The sequence below is a fragment of the Panthera pardus genome, unplaced genomic scaffold (assembly GCF_024362965.1).
Source record: "Panthera pardus isolate Hobbes unplaced genomic scaffold, ASM2436296v1 HiC_scaffold_8, whole genome shotgun sequence".
Taxonomy (NCBI): Eukaryota; Metazoa; Chordata; class Mammalia; order Carnivora; family Felidae; genus Panthera; species Panthera pardus.
In genome coordinates this window covers 91,243,874-91,266,594 of record NW_026527013.1, presented here as the reverse complement: position 1 = coordinate 91,266,594, position 22,721 = coordinate 91,243,874, and the positions used below count along the sequence as shown (strand labels likewise).

The 22,721-nt window shown below is 39.1% G+C and overlaps 2 protein-coding genes across 5 annotated transcripts in view; one reads left to right on the top strand and one right to left on the bottom strand.

Moving 5' to 3' along the window:
* Window positions 1–5,263, bottom strand: part of RUNDC3B (RUN domain containing 3B) — a 153,858-nt gene extending 148,595 nt beyond the window's left edge. For all 4 annotated transcript variants that reach the window (XM_019443206.2, XM_019443209.2, XM_019443207.2 and 1 more), the window contains exon 1: window positions 5,120–5,263. In XM_019443206.2, coding sequence (XP_019298751.1) covers window positions 5,120–5,238 — 119 coding nt within the window. In that variant the 5' untranslated portion in view covers window positions 5,239–5,263. The remainder of the gene's footprint in view (window positions 1–5,119) is intronic.
* Window positions 1–22,721, top strand: part of ABCB1 (ATP binding cassette subfamily B member 1) — a 237,249-nt gene that overhangs the window by 65,357 nt on the left and 149,171 nt on the right. The window lies entirely within an intron of this gene.

Genomic DNA, 22,721 nt, shown 5'->3' with positions numbered 1-22,721 from the left:
CACTGAGCCACTCAGGTGCCCCAGTAATAATTTATATGAAAAATGTGGAAACAAAGAACAGCTAAGAATAAGGCTAAATGCAATACTCCCATGTTCTACCTATCATTTAAAGCTTGGCTACAGATTTAATACTAAAATTTCTAAAGCCGTGTAAGAAAAGAGAAGTTGTCAGTTACACATTTGTGTCCAGTAGATATAAATACACCAACTGCCTAGAGATAGAATTCTTGGCACTAAAATAAGACCGATATTTCTCACAGAAATCTTTACAAAAAGAAGACACTTCTTGACATAATGATGTTCTTGACAACAATGTCAAGAAGACCTGTGACTGCTTCTTCTGATGACCCACAATATAGGCTAGCGGAATCTTACCAATACACAATTTTGTAAAAGCAACTGGTGAAAGGAGTGTGTGAACATACCCAACTGCTTTCTGATGATTTGGATCGACTCAGAGACAGATCTTTTAAACCTGTAAGACTGAATACAACAGTGGATAAGCTTCACATATTCTCCCCTGAGTATCTTATCTTTCAACTGAGCTTCTCAAATTTATCTATCAGCAGTGAAGATAAGCAGTGCAGGTAAATGTGTGGAGGACAGCTATTCTCTGTAAGTTGAGTATGAACACATTTTAGCTAGGGAAAGAGATAATAACCTTCTATGAATGCTGAGAAGCTTATCCAGGACCAATAGCTGAAAAGATTATCATGCTACCTCGGTTGGGAATACCTACTATCAGGGCTCTAACAATCCTTAGAAATGATACTGAACCTGCTCCAAGAGAATACAACTAACAGTGTTGATCAAAGACCAGACCCCAAGTTCTGCCACACATAGCATGACTAAAAGAACTTTCACCAAAAATATAATCACTATAGCCAAGGGATGAACAGTCTCATGAGGGATACTCAAGCCAATAGTAACAAGTAGAGTAAGTCACTGGATTTTAAGTTAAAGGATTATATTGTCAATAATACTCAGTAACATTTTACGTATCTGCATTTCACCCACCAAGTTCAAGCATAGGAATAGACCTTTTTTCTGATTATTCATCAAGTAGAATGTGAAGTTCAGAGTGCTAAAGATCACTCACTTAACTAAGGCCTCTGGGTGCCTTTTTTTTTTTTTTTAACATATGATAAATTTACTTATCTGCTTTCCTAGATCACAACCAATTATAAGAAGCATGTGAGGATGGAAGCATAAAGGAAAGAGCTGCCAGAAACAGGCAAAGTTGTAAGAAATAACAACTTGCTAGGAGGCGACAGTAGAATACAAAACCAGATAAAAAACTTGAAAGACAATCTTCAGGGGCCATGTAGCAAAAAGCTCTATGTATTTCAAGAGTCCCCAGGGCAGCCACTGCAGAGGGCATATTCACAGAAACAGATTCAGAGTGAAGTCTTTAATAAGGATTTTATTATTCTTTAGAGAGTCTTTTTAAAGAAGGTAGGGAAATGTGTCATCCATTTTTAAAAGCAGTTCACCCAAAATATTTTAAATATTGTTATTTATTATGGCTTAAATTTGAACACTTAAATTAAAAGCTTCAGTTATTCAGAAGACTGTACTCCACAATTAATGCTGAGTAGGGCACTCTAGCTAATGGGAGAATTTTAAGCTTAACTCAGACATTAATAACATGGAAAATATGAGCACCTCATTCCCTGACTACACTGGAAAAATAAGGCCCTACTGTTACTTGAAATAACTTTCAAATTATGAAGTAATATATTCACCTACAGACATCCAAGAATAACTATGTACATCTTATTAGAAGTACTTTAAATTTGATAACCATCATTTGTCTCCACTCATCACACTTTCTCCTTAAATCACTCGTTAATCCTTTCTCCTCACAAGACAGGAAAATTATGACTGTGTGAGGAGTTTCTCTTAAAGAATTGATGTAAAAGCTTAATGTTATTTTAAAAGCTGTTTATGCATATATATTTAAACTGTATACTGTAACAGCTTTCTCATAAAACAATATTAACCCACAGAAAGAGACTAAATTTAAATTCTCCTTGTCAACAGAAGTAAAATTAAAGGAATATGTAAGCTTTTCAGTGAAACATGAAGCTTAAAAATGACAGAAAAAATGACTAATGTACCTGATTTCCTATGGATGAAAAATGCAGGCTAAAAAAAAGCCTACAAGACCTTAAAAAATTAATTTTTCAAAGTTCTAAATGGTAGAGAATATGCAGGAAAATACTAGTTGGTACACAGAGCCAACATCAGTCTACGAATATTTTGGAGTTGAGTGTGGAATATTTAGAAGCCTCAAATGACCTACTTTCTCTCCACCACAATCTGTAAAAAGCATGATAAAATAGTACTTACTTACTAAGTACCATACAAGTATTTTTAAGGCTGCAATACAATGTTCAATGGAACAAAAACAAGCGATGAAATAATTACATACACAATCACAATGTACTGCAATTTAATTCAGGTCCTGACTATCTTAACCTAACCAAATAACCCACTTCAAAAGTTTAACATCATAACAATATTGTTGTTGTATAAGGCTTTAAACCTAAAGAATTGGGAAGATACATAATAAGGTTTCAAAACTAAGCTGCGAATATGCAAAACGTTTAAGGGTTAAGGAAAAAGCATTACTATATAAGTATTATAGATACAGTAGAATGATATGTGGTGGTAATGGGGGGGAAGCTTTGCTTTGGTTTGCTTTGTTAAACTGTTCACAAGTTTTCTAGAACATCAGTAGAGAAACAAAATGGAAGGCACAGTTCAAAATATTTTTCTTTAAAGAGAAAAATGCACATGCCTCATCTAGCTACCATAAAACCTATGTCTACCATTACCCTGCTCATATTTGGAGAAATTCAAAAGAAAAAAAATGAACACATTTGGCATCAAGACTATTATTAGTTTTAGGGCTGTTACTGAAGCTTACTAATGATCTAGTACAAGATTATTTTACATATGTGAAAACTAGAAAATGAGATGTTTGCATGGCTTGTTAAAGGACATACAACTAGTCAATGACAAGGTAAACTTAGAACTCAAACTCTAATCCAACTTCTTCCCAACTTAACTATCAAATCACCTCTAACTTGATAAATAAAAATTAAAAGATGAATTAAGAGACATGGGGGAGATTCTACAATATGGTAACTCTGAAAGGCAAAGAAACACAAATGCATAAATACTGATTTGTTCATTTTGCTGAGTTAGGGGCAGAGCTACTTAAAGCATACCAATGGCCTATAGTGACTTTTTTTCCCAAAAAGTAAAAGCCTTTTAGACAAAGCCTATCAAACAGATCCCATTACTATTCAGATGGATGTAATTTATATAAACTATCGCCTCCCCGGACATGAAGAACAACCTTAGTAGTAAATCCACATAAATACATGTTGAAAAACTGAAATGTATTTTAGCTACGATACTAAACTTACAAGTAAATTATAACTAAGGTCAGCACTGATACTCATTCACAATCGAAAATAATTATGCAAATAAAATTAATGAAAATACAGCTAGCCCAAACAGCTGTCCACACAAATCAGTGTGATATAACTGAAATTTCTTATCCATAACTTCAAATGTTATTTAAATAAGGTTGAGATACAAGCCCTTTTTTCAGGCCTCGGCCTCTGATGAGGGAGATGAACATTAAATAACCTAAAATCGGCCATGACAAAAATGGAGAAGCAAAAGAAATAGTACCCACCACTGAATTTATTCATTCAATAAATACTTCCTGAGCATCAGATGCTATAGTAGGAAGGTTTTAAAAAAGTAAAAAAATACAATTGAGCAAAAAGCTCTCCTGTGAAATTTAACTCTGATGGAGCTTTTATAAAATACGCTACCCCAAGAAGCGCTGTATATGTTGGATCCTGCTTGAGATGATTGTCTTTTAGAAAAATAAAATAATCTCTAATGTAGATAAAATAAAACTAAGAAATCAGCCTTGCTTATTGTTCTGTTTTTCCCAACTTAAAAAAAAAGATTTATCTGGATTTAAATACATTTAAAACCTGTCTTCCTCAAAAGGTTGCATCCTAGACAGCACAAATGGTAAATTAAACCAATTCCACATTATAATATGGTTTACAGCTCTAAGTGCAGTAACAGCGAGGCAGGTCTTCCTGCTATATAGGCAAACATCTGTAACAGTCCAAATTAAAAACAACAAGTCGCTCAAAGTTATTGAATATAAGTCCTAGTATAAATATCTGTAACTGTATAATGCATAAGATGCCAGACACATGTTACACAGGAAGAAATATACAGACAGAAATTGCAAGGAAGGGAGAGGTGTGATCATTCCCTAATTCTTAGAGGATTACCGATAGTTGCTGCGGAAGTGTTTGGTGAAAAATCAGTTATTTCTGAATACTAGACTTATAGATACTAATTATTCCTTTTTATGTTTCTATATGTTCCAGAGTAAAGGAATACTACATTTACAATTAGAAAACATTCAAGGAGAGGCAGACGTGGAATAAATCATTGACATGAAGCCTCGGTATCTTCCACAGTCCCACTCTTAAAAACAACTGCAGAAACTGCACTAGCACTGCAAAAGTGGAGAGAGAAAACACACACACACACACACACACACACACACACACAGCAGGCTTGTTGTAGTAGACACTCAATACTGGTGGAATGAAATGACTGAATACATATGTAAACAAGCCAAAACAAAACCAAAATGCATTCCGATTTTGAGACAACACAGTAAATAATCACAGTGACGACGATTTTACCAAAAGCTAGTTGACAGCTTAATGTGCAGTAAATGAAAGAGCACTTCCTCCCTGCCCTCCTCTTTTACTCTGACACTAGAAGGCACATTCAAAACAAATCCTCCCCCAGCCCCGCCCCAAGCCTTCTCCTCGCTTGCTTCCAGTGCTGAAACTGACGGAAAGTCCCGGGCCTCAGCGGTGCCCAGACCCCGGCCCCTTTCAGGGCGCTCGCGCCGGCGGACACGCCCGGTGCGGCAGAAACTGGGGCTACAGCCCCGGGTCTGCGGGACCCCCAGGGAGCACGCGCGCTCGCCCGAAACCCTCAGCCCGGGGCGCCGGCGGCCCCCTCCCCTCGCAGCGCTCTGCGGGCCGCCGCGCCGTACCTGCACACCGTGATCAGGTTCCTCCTCTCCACCGCAGCATTGCGGGCGCTCAGGCTCTTCTTGCCGCCGCCGCCCCCGCAGCGGCTCCCGCTCAGGCCCCCCAGGCTCCGGGAGGCCATGGCGGGCTGACCCCGGCGCCCCTTTTGTCTGGTGCTACCCTTCCTCTCCGCCCCCCCCCCCCCACACCTGCTCCGTAACGCTCTTGTTCGTTTTGCGACCGTGGGAGGACACTGTAGGGTCGTGGGAAGGAGCAGGGACCGACGGAGGATGTGGAAGACCGCGGGGGAACCGGTACCCGGGCACTGACGGATCACGCTCCGCACCCAAGCCCAACACACACACACACACACACACACACACTCACTCGCACACACGCGCGCACCTCCCCCGCCCTCGCGCGCGCCGCCGGCCTCGGGCGGCGCGTGCGGGGCGGCGTTGGGCGCTCCCCTGCTTCCTGAGGGACCTCGGCTGCCAGCACGCGCGCGTTCCCGCTGGCCCTCACGCCCTACCGCCCGCCTTCGGCCGCCACTCGCGCCCCAGCTGCGGCGGCCACGGTGAAGCCACGGACCTGGCGCGCGCAGCCCCGCCCGCCCTGCACCTATCAGACCAACGCAGTCCACCTGGAGCCAATCGCGGCACGCGAGGGGCGGGGCCGGCCGCGTGGCCTTTTTAATGCAGCGTGCTGGAGCACCTCCCCGGCGCGTGGGCAGCTGTCAAGACGCCGGGCTCGTGCTCGCAGCACGCGTGCCGCAGACAGCCAGCGCGCATCGGAGCGGCGTCGCAGTTTGCCCGGGGATTGTGGGAAGCGGGGCGCCGGAAAGCCCCAGGCAGAATGCCGACCCTTTCAGAAAGCCCGGCTTTAACCACTAGGATCCCTAGCAGCTGATCTTTTTCCTGCCCTTAACCTCTTCTAAGGTCCTCGGTCCCAAAATGCAGCAGTCCGGCTGTCACACCGTACCTAGCACTTGACTCTCAGGAATGGAGCAGGGTTTTTTTTTTTTTTTTGTCCTAATTTCCTCCCCTGGCCTGGAAAACAGAGACAAATAGCCCCAGGGAGGGAAAATGCCCGTGGAATATCCCTCTTGAGCGTCTCATGATGGGATTTCTTGACCGTCCACTCCACGTCGCTCCTACCCTAGACCCAGCATGTCCTGTAGCCAGGACTGACCACCCACGTGAGAACCAGCGCGGTGCTAATGTGCGGTCTTGTGTCTTCCCGCTTCTCCCGGCCTGAGCGGCGACTCCGGGGTTGCGTGGGGAACAGTGAGTCTAGAGGGGGTTGGCCCTTGGCTCCTCTGGGCTGCTCCCTGAGAAGAGTGCCGCTCTTGTCGCGCGTGTTTGGAATCTAGCGCCCACTTTGCAAAACTTCTTCACCCCCTGGCCTTACCAGCAGGAAGGTCCTGGCCTCTACCTGGTTCTCCCGTACTCACCTATGTGGCGGTCCATCTCCCTTGGCATCAATATGCTCAGATTTAGAGTGAAATCCGTTAATAACTACTGGCCTTGTGGAACCTTCCCTGCATAGAACAAGTACTCAATAAACGTTCATTAAATGTAACTTCAAGTTACATTTGGCATTATTTTGCTGAAATTTTACAATTTTGGTGTCCCCCAAATCCATATAATTTCCACCTTTAATTTTGAAGTTTCTGTCAAAGATGATTGTTATAGAATACATCGTTTAGTGTAAATGGATATCTGGCCTTCATGTATATTATACAAAGGAGGTATTGTTACTTTATGCTGAACACTTTAAAAAGAGTTTTGTATAATAAAACTGTAGATTACTAATATCTGAGTTTGTAAAAAAAAAAAAAAACTCTATAGATTAAGGCAAAGACAGCCCTTTCAGCTACTAACTCTAATCATAATAGAATAAAAATCTGTGTAGAAAAAAAATACTTGTCTTAACTAACTTACTGCAATAAACATTCACACATTAAAATTATAAAAAATAACTTAGACTTTAAACTTTATATTTCTAAAATAATAAAAGCAGGAGGGTTTTCTAGGTCAGTGCACTTGTCTCCAAATATTTCTTGTCTGCTCTCTGCCAACATGGAAGCTTTTAAGGAAGTTGCCATTCTAGAAACTCTGACTTAACTTGTCCCCTCTTGCTAGACCAACGGTGAATTCAGAAGTAGCCATAAGGAAATAGATACACTAGCTATGCATGCAGTCATTGAAAAATATTTGCACTGGCAATGACAAACACTGCTCAAACTGATTTTTTTGTTGTTTAAAAACAAATGAAAACTGCATAAGGAAAAGAGTGGAAAGCTATCAGTTATCAAGAAAATTCCTAGACCCCTATGCTGGTTTGTCCCACAGGAAGGAGAGGACACACAATTCCTTAACATTTATCAAGAAGACAAAACTAAGTGGTTTTGTCAAATACTGGAAAGTGAGGTGTTGTTATTCTTAAAATTGGCTCTCTAACTTCAAGTACATTTTCATATTGTTTGTACTACAAATTTTTTTTTTTAATTTTTTTAAATTTATTTTTGGGACAGAGAGAGACAGAGCATGAACGGGGGAGGGACAGAGAAAGAGGGAGACACAGAATCGGAAACAGGCTCCAGGCTCTGAGCCATCAGCCCAGAGCCCGACGCGGGGCTCGAACTCACGGACCGTGAGATCGTGACCTGGCTGAAGTCGGCCGCTCAACCGACTGCGCCACCCAGGCGCCCCACAAATTTTTACTTATAACTGAAGACTTACTAAAACTCCATCTTAGATGATCAGGTAATAAAGTTTCTTCAAATGCTACTTGTTCAGGGAATTCGGTTGACACAGGTATTTGCTGAAAAGATTTCTTGTTAAGAAAGGACTTTTTTTTTTGTATGTACAACAAGTCATTAAACTGCCACATGGGGGCCTTATCTGATAATGCTTTTTCTTGATTATCCTGAGCAATGTGTCCTGGGCCTCATTCTTTCTTTACATGACTAATCTGGAAATAATTAATCAATTATATCCACTACAAAATATAATACTACTCTAAAGTCACATGAGTTTTTATACTGCTTCTTAAACTTTCATCAAAACCAGTTACAGTCTTTATTTTATTTATTTGAGCACTTGAACATATGAGCAGTTTGAGATGTAAAAAGACTCACAATAAAAATAATGAAAAAAGCAAATGCCTAATTTAAAGTATAAAAATGCTGTTTCACACACACACACACACACACACACACACACACCAGCATCCATTCTTGATAAAAACCCTCAACAAAGTAGGGAATGATGGAACATACCTTAACATCATAAAGCCCATATGCGAAAGACCCACAGCAAATATCCTCAGTGGGGAAAAACTGAGAGCTTTTCCCCTATAGTCAGGACCAAGACAGGGATGTTCACTTTCATCATTACTATTCAACATACTATTGAAAATCTTAGCCTCAGCAATCAGACAACAAAAGGGCATCCAAATCAGCAAGAAAGGAGTCAAACTTTCACTATTTGCAGACAACATAATACTCTGTAGAAAACCCGAAAGACTCCACCAAAAAATTTTTGCAATACGTGAATTCAACAAAGTCACAGGATTCAAAATCAATGTACAGAAATCTGTTGCTTTTCTATACACCAATAACAAAGCAGCAGAAAAAGAAATGAAGGAATCAGTCCCATTTACAAGTACACCAAAAACAATAACAAACTTAAGAATAAACCTAAACGAAGAGGTGAAAGATCTGTACTCTGAAAAACTATTGAACATTTATGAAAGAAATCGAAGAGGACACAAAGAAATGGGAAAAAATTTCCATGCTCATGGATTGGTTAGAAGAATAGACATTGTTAAAATGTCTATACTACCCAAAGCATTCTACACATGTAATGCAATCCTGATCACCAGCATTTTTAACAAAACTAGAACAAACAATCCTAAAGTTTATATGGAGCCACAAAAGACCCTGAATAGCCAAAGCAATCTTGAAAAAGAAAACCAAAGCAGGAGGCATCACAATTCCAGATTTCAAGCTATATTACAAAGCTGTAGTCATCTAGACAGTATGTACCGGCACAAAAATAGATCAATGGAACAGAATAGAAAGCCCAGAAATGGCCCCACAACTATATGGTCAACTAATCTTTGACAAAGTAGGAAAGAATATCCAATGGAAAAAAGACAGTCTCCTCAGCAGAAGGTGTTGGGAAAACCAAACAGCAACATGCAGAAGAATGAGCCTGGACCACTTTCTTACACCATACACAAAAATAAATTTGAAATGGATGAAAGACCTAAATTTGAGACAAGAAACCATCAAAATCTAGAGGAGAACGTAGGCAGCAACCTCTTTGACCTCGACCATAGCAACTTGTTACTAGATACATTGTTGGAGGCAAGGGAAACCAAAGCAAATATGAACAATTGGGACTTCATCAAGATAAAAACCTTCTGCACAGAGAAGGAAATCATCAACAGAACTAAAAGGCAACCTATAGAATGGGAGAAGATATTTCCAAATGACATATCGGATAAAGGACTAGTGTCCGAAATCTATAAAGAACTTATCAAACTCAACACCCAAAAAACAAATAATCCAATGAAGAAATGGCAGAAGATATGAATAGAATTTTTTCCAAAGAAGACAACCTGATGGCTAACAGACACATGACAAGATATTCAACATCATTTATCATCAGAGAAATACAAATCAAAACCATGATGAGATACCACCTCACACCTATCAGAATGGCTAAAATTAACAACACAGTAAACAACATATGTTGATGAGGCTGCAGAGAAAGGGGTACCCTTTTACACTGTTGGTGGCAATGCAAACTGGTACAGTCACTCTGGAAAGTATGGAGGTTCCTCAAAAAGTTAAAAATAAACTATCCTACAAAGTATTTACCCAAAGGATACAAAAATATAGATTTGAAGGGGTACATGTACCCCAATGTTGATAGCAGCGTTATCACCAATAGCCAAACTATGGAAACAGCCCAAGTGTCCATAGACTGATGAATGGATAAAGAAGATGTGACATACAATGGAATATTACTCAGCCATCAAAAGAATGAACTCTTGCCATTTGCAACAATGTGGATGGATTTAGAGGGTATTATGCTAAGTGAAGTAATCAGAGAAAAACAAATATCATATGATTTCACTCATATGTGGAATTTAGGAAACAGAACAGGTGAACACAAGGGAAAAAAGAGAGAGGGAAGCAAACCATAATAGAGTCTTAGTGATAGATGACAAATTGAGGGTTGATGGAGGGAGGAGGGTGGTGGATGGGCTAAGTAGGTGATAGGTATTAAGGAGGGCACTTGTGATGAGCACTGGGTACTATATGTAAGTGATGAATCACTAAATTCTACCCCCAAAACCAGCATTACAGTGTATGTTAACTACCTTGAATTTAAATAAAAATTTGGAAGAAAAAAAAGTATGAGAATGCTGTAGAACTGAATGGGCAGACCATACTTATTCACCATTTTCCCAACCTCCTCTTTCTCGCAATCAAGAAAGACAATAGTACAACTGTAGCATACAAAACACCCTCAAATCTAAAATGCTGTGAGCAAGAAAGATTATCAAACCATTGTTTATTTTAATTTCAAAGAAGAAGTGGACTTTCTAAGCATGCCCAGACACAGCAATCATAAAGAAAAGATTGATAAATTGTAAGACACAAAATTTTTAAAACATCCCCCAAACAAGAGAGGGGATGTGAAGACAAATGCAGAGGGTAGAGAGGAAAGAAGACAGTACACTGCTGGCTTTGAGGATAGAGGAAGGGGGGCAGGAGCCCAAGGGAGCACAGGAGACCTCTGGATGCTGGAAAAGCAGTCCTCATATACAAATGCACTGGGTAGCAGTGGAGACCCATGGGCCCAATCAGTCTTGGAGGCAACAATGCAGAGAAAACTCTGCAAATGCAGGCCTTGGACACAAACTCCTTCCTGCTATCATACTCCTGTGGAGGCTTCAGCCATGTAGGAGGAGCAGCTACTTTTCATTCTCATAAAGCTTTGCTATGAATGGAGCATGCTGAGGGGACAAAGGGCCACCCCAAAGTGGAAAACACTGAAAAAGTTAAAGTCCTTTGACAGAACAGGCCAAAGGCAGACCAGGTCTTCTTTTTCCTCAGAAACATCAGAAAAAGTGTGGCTATCCACAGTTGTCTCAGAGTTTCCATATCCTGCTTAGGAATTCCTGCAATAAAACAGAGTCTACTCTCACACATGGCTTATGAGACTCAGTCTCATCCATCTATGGTCTCTGTACTGTTTTCATTTGTCCCACAAGCCAGTCCTCAAAAATATTTATTGAACGAATCCAATAAATGAGCAAATGCAAAGTGGATAGACAAGTAAAAAGAACCAAATGTTGTCACAAAATATCACCGTTTTTCTTAGTATGAAGGTGCAGAGCTGGCGGTGAGATGGAGATTGGAAAAGATCCCTTGTTCTTTTAATCTCCCTAGAAAGGACCTGAATAAACATATCCCTCCCTGCAGTCAGGCATCCTGGCAGGTGCCCTTGCGCCCAGAATAGAAAGGTGTGGCTGAGCTCTGTTGCTGCTGCTGTAATTGGTATGCAGGCAAATGCTCCCAGCTCCCAGCACTGCTCCCAGCACATTAGAAATCTGAGGGGGTGGGTGCTAATAACCCATAATCAGTGTTGGATTTGCCAACAGCCAAGAGAAAAATGAACCTTTAATTGAGCGAGATTTGGCATCAATCAATGATGTGACTTTAGTCAGGCAAAACTGACAAATTACTGAGTCAGCCATCCAACTGTGAGAATCATTCTCTACTGGGGTGAAGGATGCAAAATGTGGATAAATGGCCTATCTTTACCCACCCCAGGACCGTAACTCACTGTGAAAAAAAATCGTCTATATTCATTTTTAAATTTTCCTGAGTTTCTTTTTTAAGTTATGTTTTGGCAGAGCTTAATTTATTTTGTAAACTCCAAGCCCCTTTACAGAAGCATTGTGTTTCATTTTATGCTGATGGTCATTTCCAAGTGACAACTGAATAGAATTCAATTAGCAGATATCTAGCCAGAGGGCTGAAGAAGGAGCTCGAAGTAACAATAGCAGGCCTGAGAATTCTCTCAGGATGGTGGTGATGGGTCAGCAAGGTTTTGGATCTTCTTGAATTTTCATATAAACAGAGCTACTAAGCAGCCAAACCAAGAAACCCGGCTGTGGACAACATTTACCACAAAACTAGGTGATGAGATATTCCTATGAACCCCAAATGCAAACAAGTTGGGATAAACCACCAAAAACAGCAAGCCCTGGGCTCTCTCCAGCAGCTGTGAGAAAGCAGAGGGAAGCCACAGGGCAGCTATAGACCTAGAACAGGAAAATCCAATATAGCCAATAGGTAGGTGGGAGCACTTACAGGCCTACGGGAAACCATGTCGGTACTGGGAGGGACTTTGCCCAATCCAGTCAGGGAGTGGGAGGGATCTGCAGTCTGCTGTGAGCTATAAACTTTCCAAACTGACCAACCAGGGCTCCCCTCCAGGACAAGACCCCACATGAGAGGAAACTGCTGGGAGTGGAATAAAAACTGAGCAGGATTGGTGCTTTAGACGGACAGCTGGCCCACAAAAGCAGGTAAAAATTAAGCAGCAGACACTTGTGCTGATGACCCTCCCTCCTACCAGCTGCAGGCAACCAGGCTGGCTCTCTATTGCTCTGGGCTCATTACTTGGCTGACCTATCTGGACACAGTTCTGCAGCTCAACACTTGTCATTCTTTCAGACACAGTTTTATATTCACCATCCCGGTTCATCATAATTTTCCTCAATTACTCCCAGTTCTGCCCATTAGAGTTAATAAAGAAGTCTCCTTCCTCTTCCATATGATGGGTTTCAAATATTTAACAACAGCTACACAGGCCCTCTAAAGGCATCTTTCTTTCAGGCCAAACATCTCTAGTTTCTTCAAAAGCTCCTTCTGGAATATGGCTTCCAGAATCCTGTCCTAGCCCCCTGCCTCTGGGCTTATTGAAGTTCAATTCATGGTTCATGCCAATCCTGGAACAAAAAAGCTTGTATTTAAATTCAGGAAGCTCCACCTCCCGGCTAGTCTATTACCCAGTCTGGGCCTCAGTTTTCTCATCTGTAATATGGGGATAATGTTACATTATATATTTATATTGAGAGTCAGTGAGATAATAAATATAGCGACTGTGAGAACTCTAGAGCATGGACAAAATATACATAACTGTTTGGGCACAATTTCTCAAAGTTGTAATATCACTGGTACTCCAACTTGTATTTCTATAAAGAGATCATTCCGTAAGTGATCTGTTGTGAAGAGGATGTGATGGGGCTATCTTTTCCCTTATTCTAGTCTCTAAGTTTTTATTAATACAGTTTGGGTTACATGAACTTGGAAGGCATATCACACTGTTGGTCCTCACTGAGTTGGCAGTAAGCTGAGCAAGAGCCACTCTATTGACTCTAGGTTTCTTAATTGTCTTAGACAAGGTCATAGTCATGTTACACAGCATTTTAATGAAGAGAGCTGCTTTCAGCCCCATATAGAGGACCTCTAATGATGAATTAGACCAGTCCATCATTCTTTCCCCATCTTGGTCCTAAAGTATATTTTTTTCTGGAGGAGGGAATATACAGAAATCTCTGCACCTTTCTCATTTAAAAACATTTCTAAAAATCCATGAAGAAGTTTATCCATAAACAAAGCCAAAGAAAAATGACAGACTAAGAAAACATACTTGAAATTAATATCATGGACAAAATGCTCATTTCCTTTATATACACAGTACTCCTGCAGATCAGTAAGCATTGTTTCAGTGGAACAATGAAGGTGGAAGCCAAATGAAGGTGGGGAGAGAGAGGGGAGTGGTACAGGGTAATACTAAATAGAGGGATGTTGGTATTTTATCCCTATTGTTGTGTTTTTGCCTTTCACCAAAGTGACCTGAGCACATTTTAAAGTTGACAGAATGAATCCACTAGGAAGGAAAGGTTAGTAATAGAGAGAAAAAAAGTGATCAGAAAAGAGAATGCAGAAAAGCAGTGGGATCCAAGGCACAGATGAATGGATTGAGCTTTGGTCAGAGGCACTAATTTGCAGTTATAACCAGAGAAAATGGTGGGAGTGTCCATGTAGATGTTAAGTAGTTTTGAACTTTTATTATTAGAAAGTCCAGGAGGTTCCCGTCTCATAGCTTCTGTGTTACCCACAAAATGAAAGATTCAAATAGTCCTTTCAGATAGTATGTAGTAGTAGAACAAATTCACTAATGAAACTTAGGACTCCTGGTCAGTGTTTGAGGATCCATTTGAATTTGGTGGTGGTGAACTCACATTGAGATATATCCACCCTATCGAGTGACTTTCTTTGTCATTCTTATTGTCTTATTCATCTCAGGCTGCCATAATGAAATAACATAGTCTTGGTGGCTTTAAACAATGGAGATTTATTTTCTCAGTTCTAGACGCTGGGAACTCCAAAATCAAGGTGCCAGTCAATTTGGTTCCTGGTGAGAACTCTCTTTCTAGCTTATAGGTGGCTGCCATCTTCCTGTGTGCTCACATGACCTCTTCATATACAGAGGGTGCGGTTGGGGAGTGGGAGAGAAAGAGCAAGATCTCTGGTGTCTTTTCTTTTCTTTTTTTTTTTTTTTTAATTTTTTTAACCGTTTATTTATTTTTGAGACAGGGAGAGACAGAGCATGAACAGGGGAGGGTCAGAGAGAGGGAGACACAGAATCTGAAACAGGCTCCAGGCTCTGAGCTGTCAGCACAGAACCCGACGTGGGGCTCGAACTCACGGACCGCGAGATCATGACCTGAGCCGAAGTCGGCCGCTTAACCGACTGAACCACCCAGGCGCCCCTCTGGTGTCTTTTCTTAGAAGGGCACTAACCCCATCATTAGCACCTGTCCTAATGACCTTACCTAGCCCTAATTACCTCCAAAGGCTCCATATCCAAATATTATCTCACTGAGGGTTAGAACCTCAATGTATGGATTTGGGGAGAAACAAAAGCATTCAGCTGAGAACAGCTGGACTGCTGGCATGCAGGTGATGAGAAAGATACTGATTTCAAGCAGGACTGAGATTTTATGGGAGGGTAAAAGGAAAAGACAGAAGCACAAGGACGTTTGTATTAATAAGAGTAGGACTCTAATGTACTTTAAATTTGATAAAGAGGGACTGAAGAAAGAAGATAAGGAAGTGATTAGCTGAGGTAGAGAAGAAGGACCAAAGAACTGGCTGGTCTGTTGAGTTCAAAGAATAGTCATAATGGATATAGTTAAACAAGCAAACTAGGAGAGAAGATTAGAGATTGTTGTCAGAGTGGAGGAGTGGATGGGTAGGTCTGGTGATGAAAGCAGGTAAAAAAAATTTAGAAGTCAGAGTATTGAATGGCCATTTATGTTGTTATGAAGTCACCCAGCATTGTGGCAGGATTTAGAATACACAGTAGCTGTTGTGTTATCTTACCTCCAATAATACAGGGGGAATAAGTGGGAGACTAATACATGACAGTATTGTCAAATTACCTAAACCTCAGGACTGAGAGCAAATTTTTTTGGTTTGCTTGCTTTTTACAAGACAGTGGCGAAATAATGGTTTAGAAGTGGCAATAGAAACCAGTCAGGCATACTTCTGGCTCTAAGTTATGAAAGGGATGAAAATATTTAAAAACAAAACAAAACTAAACAAAACAAAAATCTGTTTGAGAGTACAAGGGAAGCAGAGTCCTCAGGGGAGATCCAGGCTTCCGTTGAGGAAAGAGGGTGGAGATACCAAAGAGCAAAAATTGAGAGGTCATCATGGAGGGGGTGGCAGATAAGGTCAAGATCAAAGACATGTAAAACGTTGGTACAATAGGGCATGGATGGTGAGACTGGCATTACAGGCTTTGTTGAAGAGTCCCTTGACAGATGTCACAATTTTTTTTTTAAGGCTTACTTGAGTAATGGCTGATCAAAACAAGGTGCATTTGGTCTTACAGTTTCTTTGAGGAGGGTAACATGGGCTCTTAGTTCAGAGGGCTTTTTTCTTTTTCTTTTGAAGCGGGTGTTAACAAAAAATTACAGACTCCAGACATTGCTTGAACTACATCAATTAATCTTCAGAGCCATTCTGTAGTAGGATATAGTCTCCCACTTACAAACAAGGAAACAGAGACTTGGAGAGTTAAGTAACTTGCAGAAAATAACACAATAAATTGGAGAACCAAAATTAAAAGCTTCATTTATTAGAGGCAAATGGATTTATTAGATCCATTCTTTTTTTTTTTCATTTTGTCATCCTTTTTTTTTTCCACAAAAGTATAAATGACACACAAAGTCACATTAGTTTCAGGTGTACAATACAGTGATTCCACAAGTTTATACATTAGGCTGTGCTCACCACAAATGTAGTTACCATCTGTCACCATGCAACCCTATTACAATATCATTGACTATATTCTCTATGTTGTACCTTTCTTATTCATTCCATAACTGGAAGCCTGTATCTCCCATCCCCCTTCGCCCATTTTGCCTATTCTCTCACCCTTTTTCCCTCTGGCAACCATCTGTTTGTTTTTTATATTTATGGGGCTGTTTCTGCTTTTGTTCATTTGTTCTGTTTTTTAAATTCCACATATAAGTGAAATCATATGGTATTTATCTTTCTCTGTCTGACCTGTTTCACTTAGCATAATACTCTCTAGGTCCATCCATGTTGTCACAAATGGCAAGATCTCATTCTTTTTTATGGCTAATATTCCATTCTCTTTATATGTATACCACATCTTCTTTTTCCATTTATTAACACTTCAGTTGCTTCCATATCTTGGCTATTGAAAATAATGCTGCAGTAAACATAAGTGTGCATCTACCTTTTTGAATTAGTGATTTCACTTCCTTTCATAGGTAAATACCCAATAGTGGACTTATTAGTGCATATGGTATTTCTGTTTTTAATTTTTTGAGGAACCTCCATACTGTTTTTACTAGATTCATTCTTTTTCCTAACATGTTTGCCACCTAGTTCCAGATGAAGCTTAAACACAAAACCTCTGCTTTGCACACATAGTGCTTAAGAATCAGGAAGAGTTGTATACAATGACCAGTTGCATCACGTCTCCAGAGTCAAAAGCGGCAGTGCTCAAGCTTTCATAATGCTTTATAAGAAAAGTGGGATGGGGGCGCCTGGGTGGCTCAGTCAGTTGAGCATCCGACTTCAGCTCAGGTCACGGTCTCATGGCTCCTGAGTTCAAGCCCCACGTTGGGCACTGTGCTGACAGCTCAGAGCCTGGAGCCTGCTTCTGCTTCTGTGTCTCCCTCTCTCTCTGCCCCTAACCCACTCGCATTCTGTCTCTGTCTCTCTCAAAAATAAATAAACATTTAAAGAAAAATTTAAAAGAAAAGTGGGATGAATTTCTTCATTGGAACTAGCAAGAAAGTCACCTGATCAATTTAGAGCATGGAGCAGTCTTTCCATTTCCCTCCTCCATCTTACCTTTCTCTTTGCACTAGAGCCTCATCTTGTACCAGATTGAATTGTTTTACACCAAAGAGAATGTTCTCAGCATTCTCCAGCACATTAACTTCATTTTTCACCCACTCCCCTCCTCTTCTATGGTTCTAATAAATACCATCAACATTTTTCAGTGTCACCTTAATGTTGATAAAACACCTGAACATCTGAAACACCTGAAACATCTGAAACATCTGAAACACCATAATAACAAAATAATATTCCATGGTATACTGGTATCGTAATGTATTCAATCAACCCCACATTTGTTGAACTTCCAGCATTTTTCCAATTATGTTATTATATACAGCATTAGCATTGCTAATCTGCATATCCATGATTACTGCTTTAAGAGAAATTGTTGCATACACTTTTTGACTCAGAAAGTATTGTCGAGTCAAAAAATATGAAATATTTTAATGGACACAAATTAAACTTTTCTCTAGAGATGTCTTACCAATTTACATTCCTACTAACAGTATGTAAGAGTGTTTTCTTATACCTTGCTCATTCTGGGAGCTATCGTTCTTTTTGATATTGTTTCATAAAATAAGCAAAGAGCATTATCACATTTATACTTTAATTTTTGAATTAGTAGTAAAATTGCACATTAATTTCATGTGCTTATTGGTCACATATATTTTGTGTTTGGGTTTTGCCTATTTGAGTCCTTTGCTTAATATTTTCTAAGGAGCATCAGTCTTTTTTATAATGACTTATCATTTGGTCTACTGTATGGATAGCAACTACTTTTTCTAGTTCATTGTTGCCTGTTTTAGGGTGCCTATAAAGTTATTATAGAGAGAGACATTGAAATGTTCCATATAAATGAAATTCATCCATCTTTTTCTTTACTGGATTTTCCTTTGGTGATTTTAGAAAAGCCTTGCCACTTCCAAGGTTATACAGATATTTCATGGTTGCTGGTTTCTATCAGAAATTGTTCATCTATTGTTCTCATTTAAAAACATATTTCTGTAGAAATTTACATGCACTATGGCTAAAGGAGGACAGATACCATGTCATTATGTTTAGCACCTTGTACATCTCTGTTAGTATTCAGTGAATACTTTTTGAATGAAAAAAAATATTATCTATATGGAATACATGAAGATGTGAAATTAGGATATACCTTTATTTTTTCCAAATGATTAGCCTTTTGTCCAATTCTGCATATTAAATGATCCATCTTTTCCCTACTGATTTGAAATATTAAATTTATCATGTAATAATTTTTAAATAGTAATTTGCACTTGCAATAAAGGTTTGTGTTACTGATAATAAATCCACAGAGACAACTAACATAAATATTTCACGGCAACTTTTTTCAAGATATATCTCCAGGAATACAGTTGAGATATATGTACTTAATTTTACTCAGAAGGATTCATGCTACATACAGTTAGTATATAGTTTCACCACCTGTCACTATTTGTTTGTGTTTGTTTATAATGTTTCCTTCCTTTCAAATATTGTGTATCTTTTGCAGTCAAATTTACATATCTTCATTTTACAGTTGCTGAGTTTTCATGCTTAGAAAAGCTTTCTGTTATGCTTAGATTATTAAAATGTTTACCTAACTTTTGTGGGATGTTTATTTCCCCCCCCCTTTTTTTTTTTTGCATTTGTATGTTTGATAACTACAGAATTTAGCTGTAGGAATCAATTGGTGTGATAGCCTAACTTTTCCAAATGGCCAATAGTTATCCAATAGTGATATTAAAAATGCATTATTTTCCACTGATATGAAATACTACCTTCATTAGGTACTAAATATTTGTATATTTTTGAGTCCATTGTTAGATCTCCTATTCTGATCCATTGATTTATCATTTGTGCAGTGGTGATGCCAAAATTGAATAAGCAATGAAGCCTTACAATTCTTTTTTTTTTTTTTCAGACACAATTATTTTATTATATCTCACAGTTTCACAGTTTATGGGTCATGATTTCAGGCAGGGCTCAGCTGGGAGATACTTGAGCTTCATGTGATTTTGGTGGCGGTCACTCATTGGTGTCAGCTGGCAGCCAGGCTGGTCTGAGGGTCCTAAGATGTCATCACTTGAATGATTGGCTCCCCAGGACAGCTGGGGGCTGGGCTGCACTGGACCCTTCTCCCTTGCTATGTAGTCTCAGGACCTTTCCGTGTGGTCTCTCTAGCAGAGGGGCTGGTCTGCTACCCAGCTGTAAGAGACAGACTGTGGTTGTTTTTTTTTTTGCCTTACAATTCTTTTAAATACATAGTAGCACTAGTTTCTTTTAATTATTCCCTTTCAGAATGTTCTTGGGTAATTTTGGAATGCCTATTCTTTCACATAAACATAGAATCATTTTAGTAAGTTATCAGAAAGACTGAATTGTCCACGATGAAGTCAGTAGGTTACATTTTTGGATCTTGGAAAAATAATTCTAAATTTTATCTGTTGGCATAAACATGCAAATGTAGCCAAGTAACAGAGAAGGCTTGCTTTATCAGATATTAAAATATTGAAGTATGTAGAAACATAAGATAAAATAGCAAGACACTTGCTCAAAAACAGAAAGATCAATAGTGAGGTTAGTGTAGTAACAGAAATCTCTTTACAACAGGAATTTATTTTAATGGCTTAAAATATGTGAATACCAATTTTACAAATTCTACAAAGTAATTTTCTATAAGTTATATTGAGCAAAATATTCAAATGTAAGCTCTTAAAAATAATCATCTGGGGGGATATTTTGGCAAAAGCTAAACATCAGTGAGAAATGGGTTACTCACAAACTTCTGAATAAGATTTTAAGCATGATGTCACGGTTGTAAAAAAATATCTTGCTTTAATCCTTCCTGAAGATAGACTGAATGAGATTTTTTCTCCTTAAAACAATTTTCAAGAAAATTCTTCCTGAGAGATCCTTAAAGTCAAGAAAATTAGAATACACTTTAGTACCAGTTTACTATACCCACAGCTGAATTTTGCTATTGCATGCTTAAAATATATCAAAATAACAATGATAGTAATGATTGCTCCTCTGAATTTTCAGGATCAATTTAATCATATATATTTATGTATTCATTTAGGTATATACTAATTTATGGCCATTAAGTTCTGTGTGTGGTGTTCAAAAATTGTGTCTTTCAAGTAATAAACCTAGCCAAGTATATTTACCTATGTCAGCCAATGAAACTAAGTAAGGAAAAGAAGAATTCTAAGGTCATCATTCAATTCTTTACCAAGCTTATGTTTAATTTATTGTGGTTCATATAATTGATCTTGAAAATGAGGTTAATATCCTGTCAGATATTGGTTGGCAGAGTTTGGGATCTAATGCTTAGCAGTTATATTATTTTGCTATTGTTATACAATCACCACAAACTTTGTGGCTTAAAAATACCCATTTATTAACTCACTGTTCCATAGGTTAGACGTCTGGTACAATGTGACAGAGCTCTCTGCTCTGGATCTCATAAGGTGTCAGCTAAGCTACGTTCTCGTTTGGAGAATGAGATTCTGGGAAAAATCTACTTATAAATTCATTCAGGTTGTTGGCAGAATCCAGTTCCTTGCAGTTGTAGGAGTAAGGTCCCTGTTTAATTGCTGGTTGTTGGCTGGGGGTCACTCCCAACTCAGAAATCACTCTCAAATCCTTTCCATTTGGCTTCCTCCATCTTCAAATCAGCAACAACGCACTGAAACTCTCCCACGCTTTGAAACTCTCACTTTCTCTTCTGCTACTAGCCAGAAAACTCTGCTTTGGTTTGGTCCACCTAGTTAATCTCCCTATCTCAAAGTCACCTGATTAGTAACTATAATCCTATTTGCAAAATCCCTCTTGTCATGTAAAGTAATATAATCAAAGGAGTAAAGTCAGGGAGCTGAGATCCTAAGGGCCATTTTAAGGACTTTGCCTACTACAGTGGTAAAAGAAGCAATTCATTCTTTAAAGACATTTATTTTGCTAAATGTTTGTTACTTGGTGTTGTCTTCCCCACTCCAAACCATTTCTATTGATATTCTTTTTTTTTTAATTTTTATTTAATTTGTTTTTTTAATTTACATCCAAATTAGTTAGCATATAGTGCAACAATGATTTCAGGAGTAGATTCCTTAATGCCCTTTACCTGTTTAACCCATCCTCCCTCCCACAACCCCTCCAGTAACCCTCTGTTTGTTCTCTATTATTTAAGAGTCTCTTATGTTTTTGTCCCCCTCCCTGTTTTTATATTATTTTTGCTTCCATTATGTTCATCTGTTTTGTATCTTAAAGTCCTCATATGAGTGAAGTCATAGGATATTTGTCTTTTTCTGACTAATTTCCCTTAGCATAATACCCTCTGGTTCCATCCACGGTAGTTGCAAATGGCAAGATTTCATTCTTTCTGATTGCCAAGTAATACTCCATTTTTTATATATACCATACCTTCTTTATCCATTCATCCGTCGATGGACATTTGGGCTCTTTCCATACTTTGTTCCATACTATTGTTGATAGTGCTGCTATAAACATTGGGGTGCATGTGCCCCTTCGAAACAGCAGGCCTGTATCCCTTGGGTAAATACCTAGTAGTGTAATTGCTGGGTCGTAGGGTAGTTCTATTTTTAATTTTTTGAGGAACCTCCATACTGTTTTCCAGAGTGGCTGCACCAGCTTGCATTCCCACCAATAATGCAAAAGAGATCCTCTTTCTCTGCATTCTCGCCAACATCTGTCATTGCCTGAATTGTTAATGTTAGCCATTCTGACAGGCGTCAGGTGGTATCTCCTTGTGGTTTTGATTTGTATTTCCCTGATGATGAGTGATGTTGAGAATTTTTTCATGTGTCAGTTGGCTATCTGGATGTCTTCTTTGGAGAAGTGTCTAGTCATGTCTTTTGCCCATTTCTTTACTGGATTATTTGTTTTTTGGGTGTTGAGTTTGATAAGTTCTCTATAGACTTTGGATACTAACCCTTTATCTGATATGTCGTTTGCAAATATCTTCTCCCATTCTGTTGGTTGCCTTTTAGTTTTGCTGATTGTTTCCATTGCTGTGCAGAAGCTTTTTATTTTGAGGAGGTCCCAATAGTTCATTTTTGCTTTTGTTTCCCTTGGCTCCAGAGACGTGTTGAGTAAGAAGTCGCTGCAGCCAAAGTCAA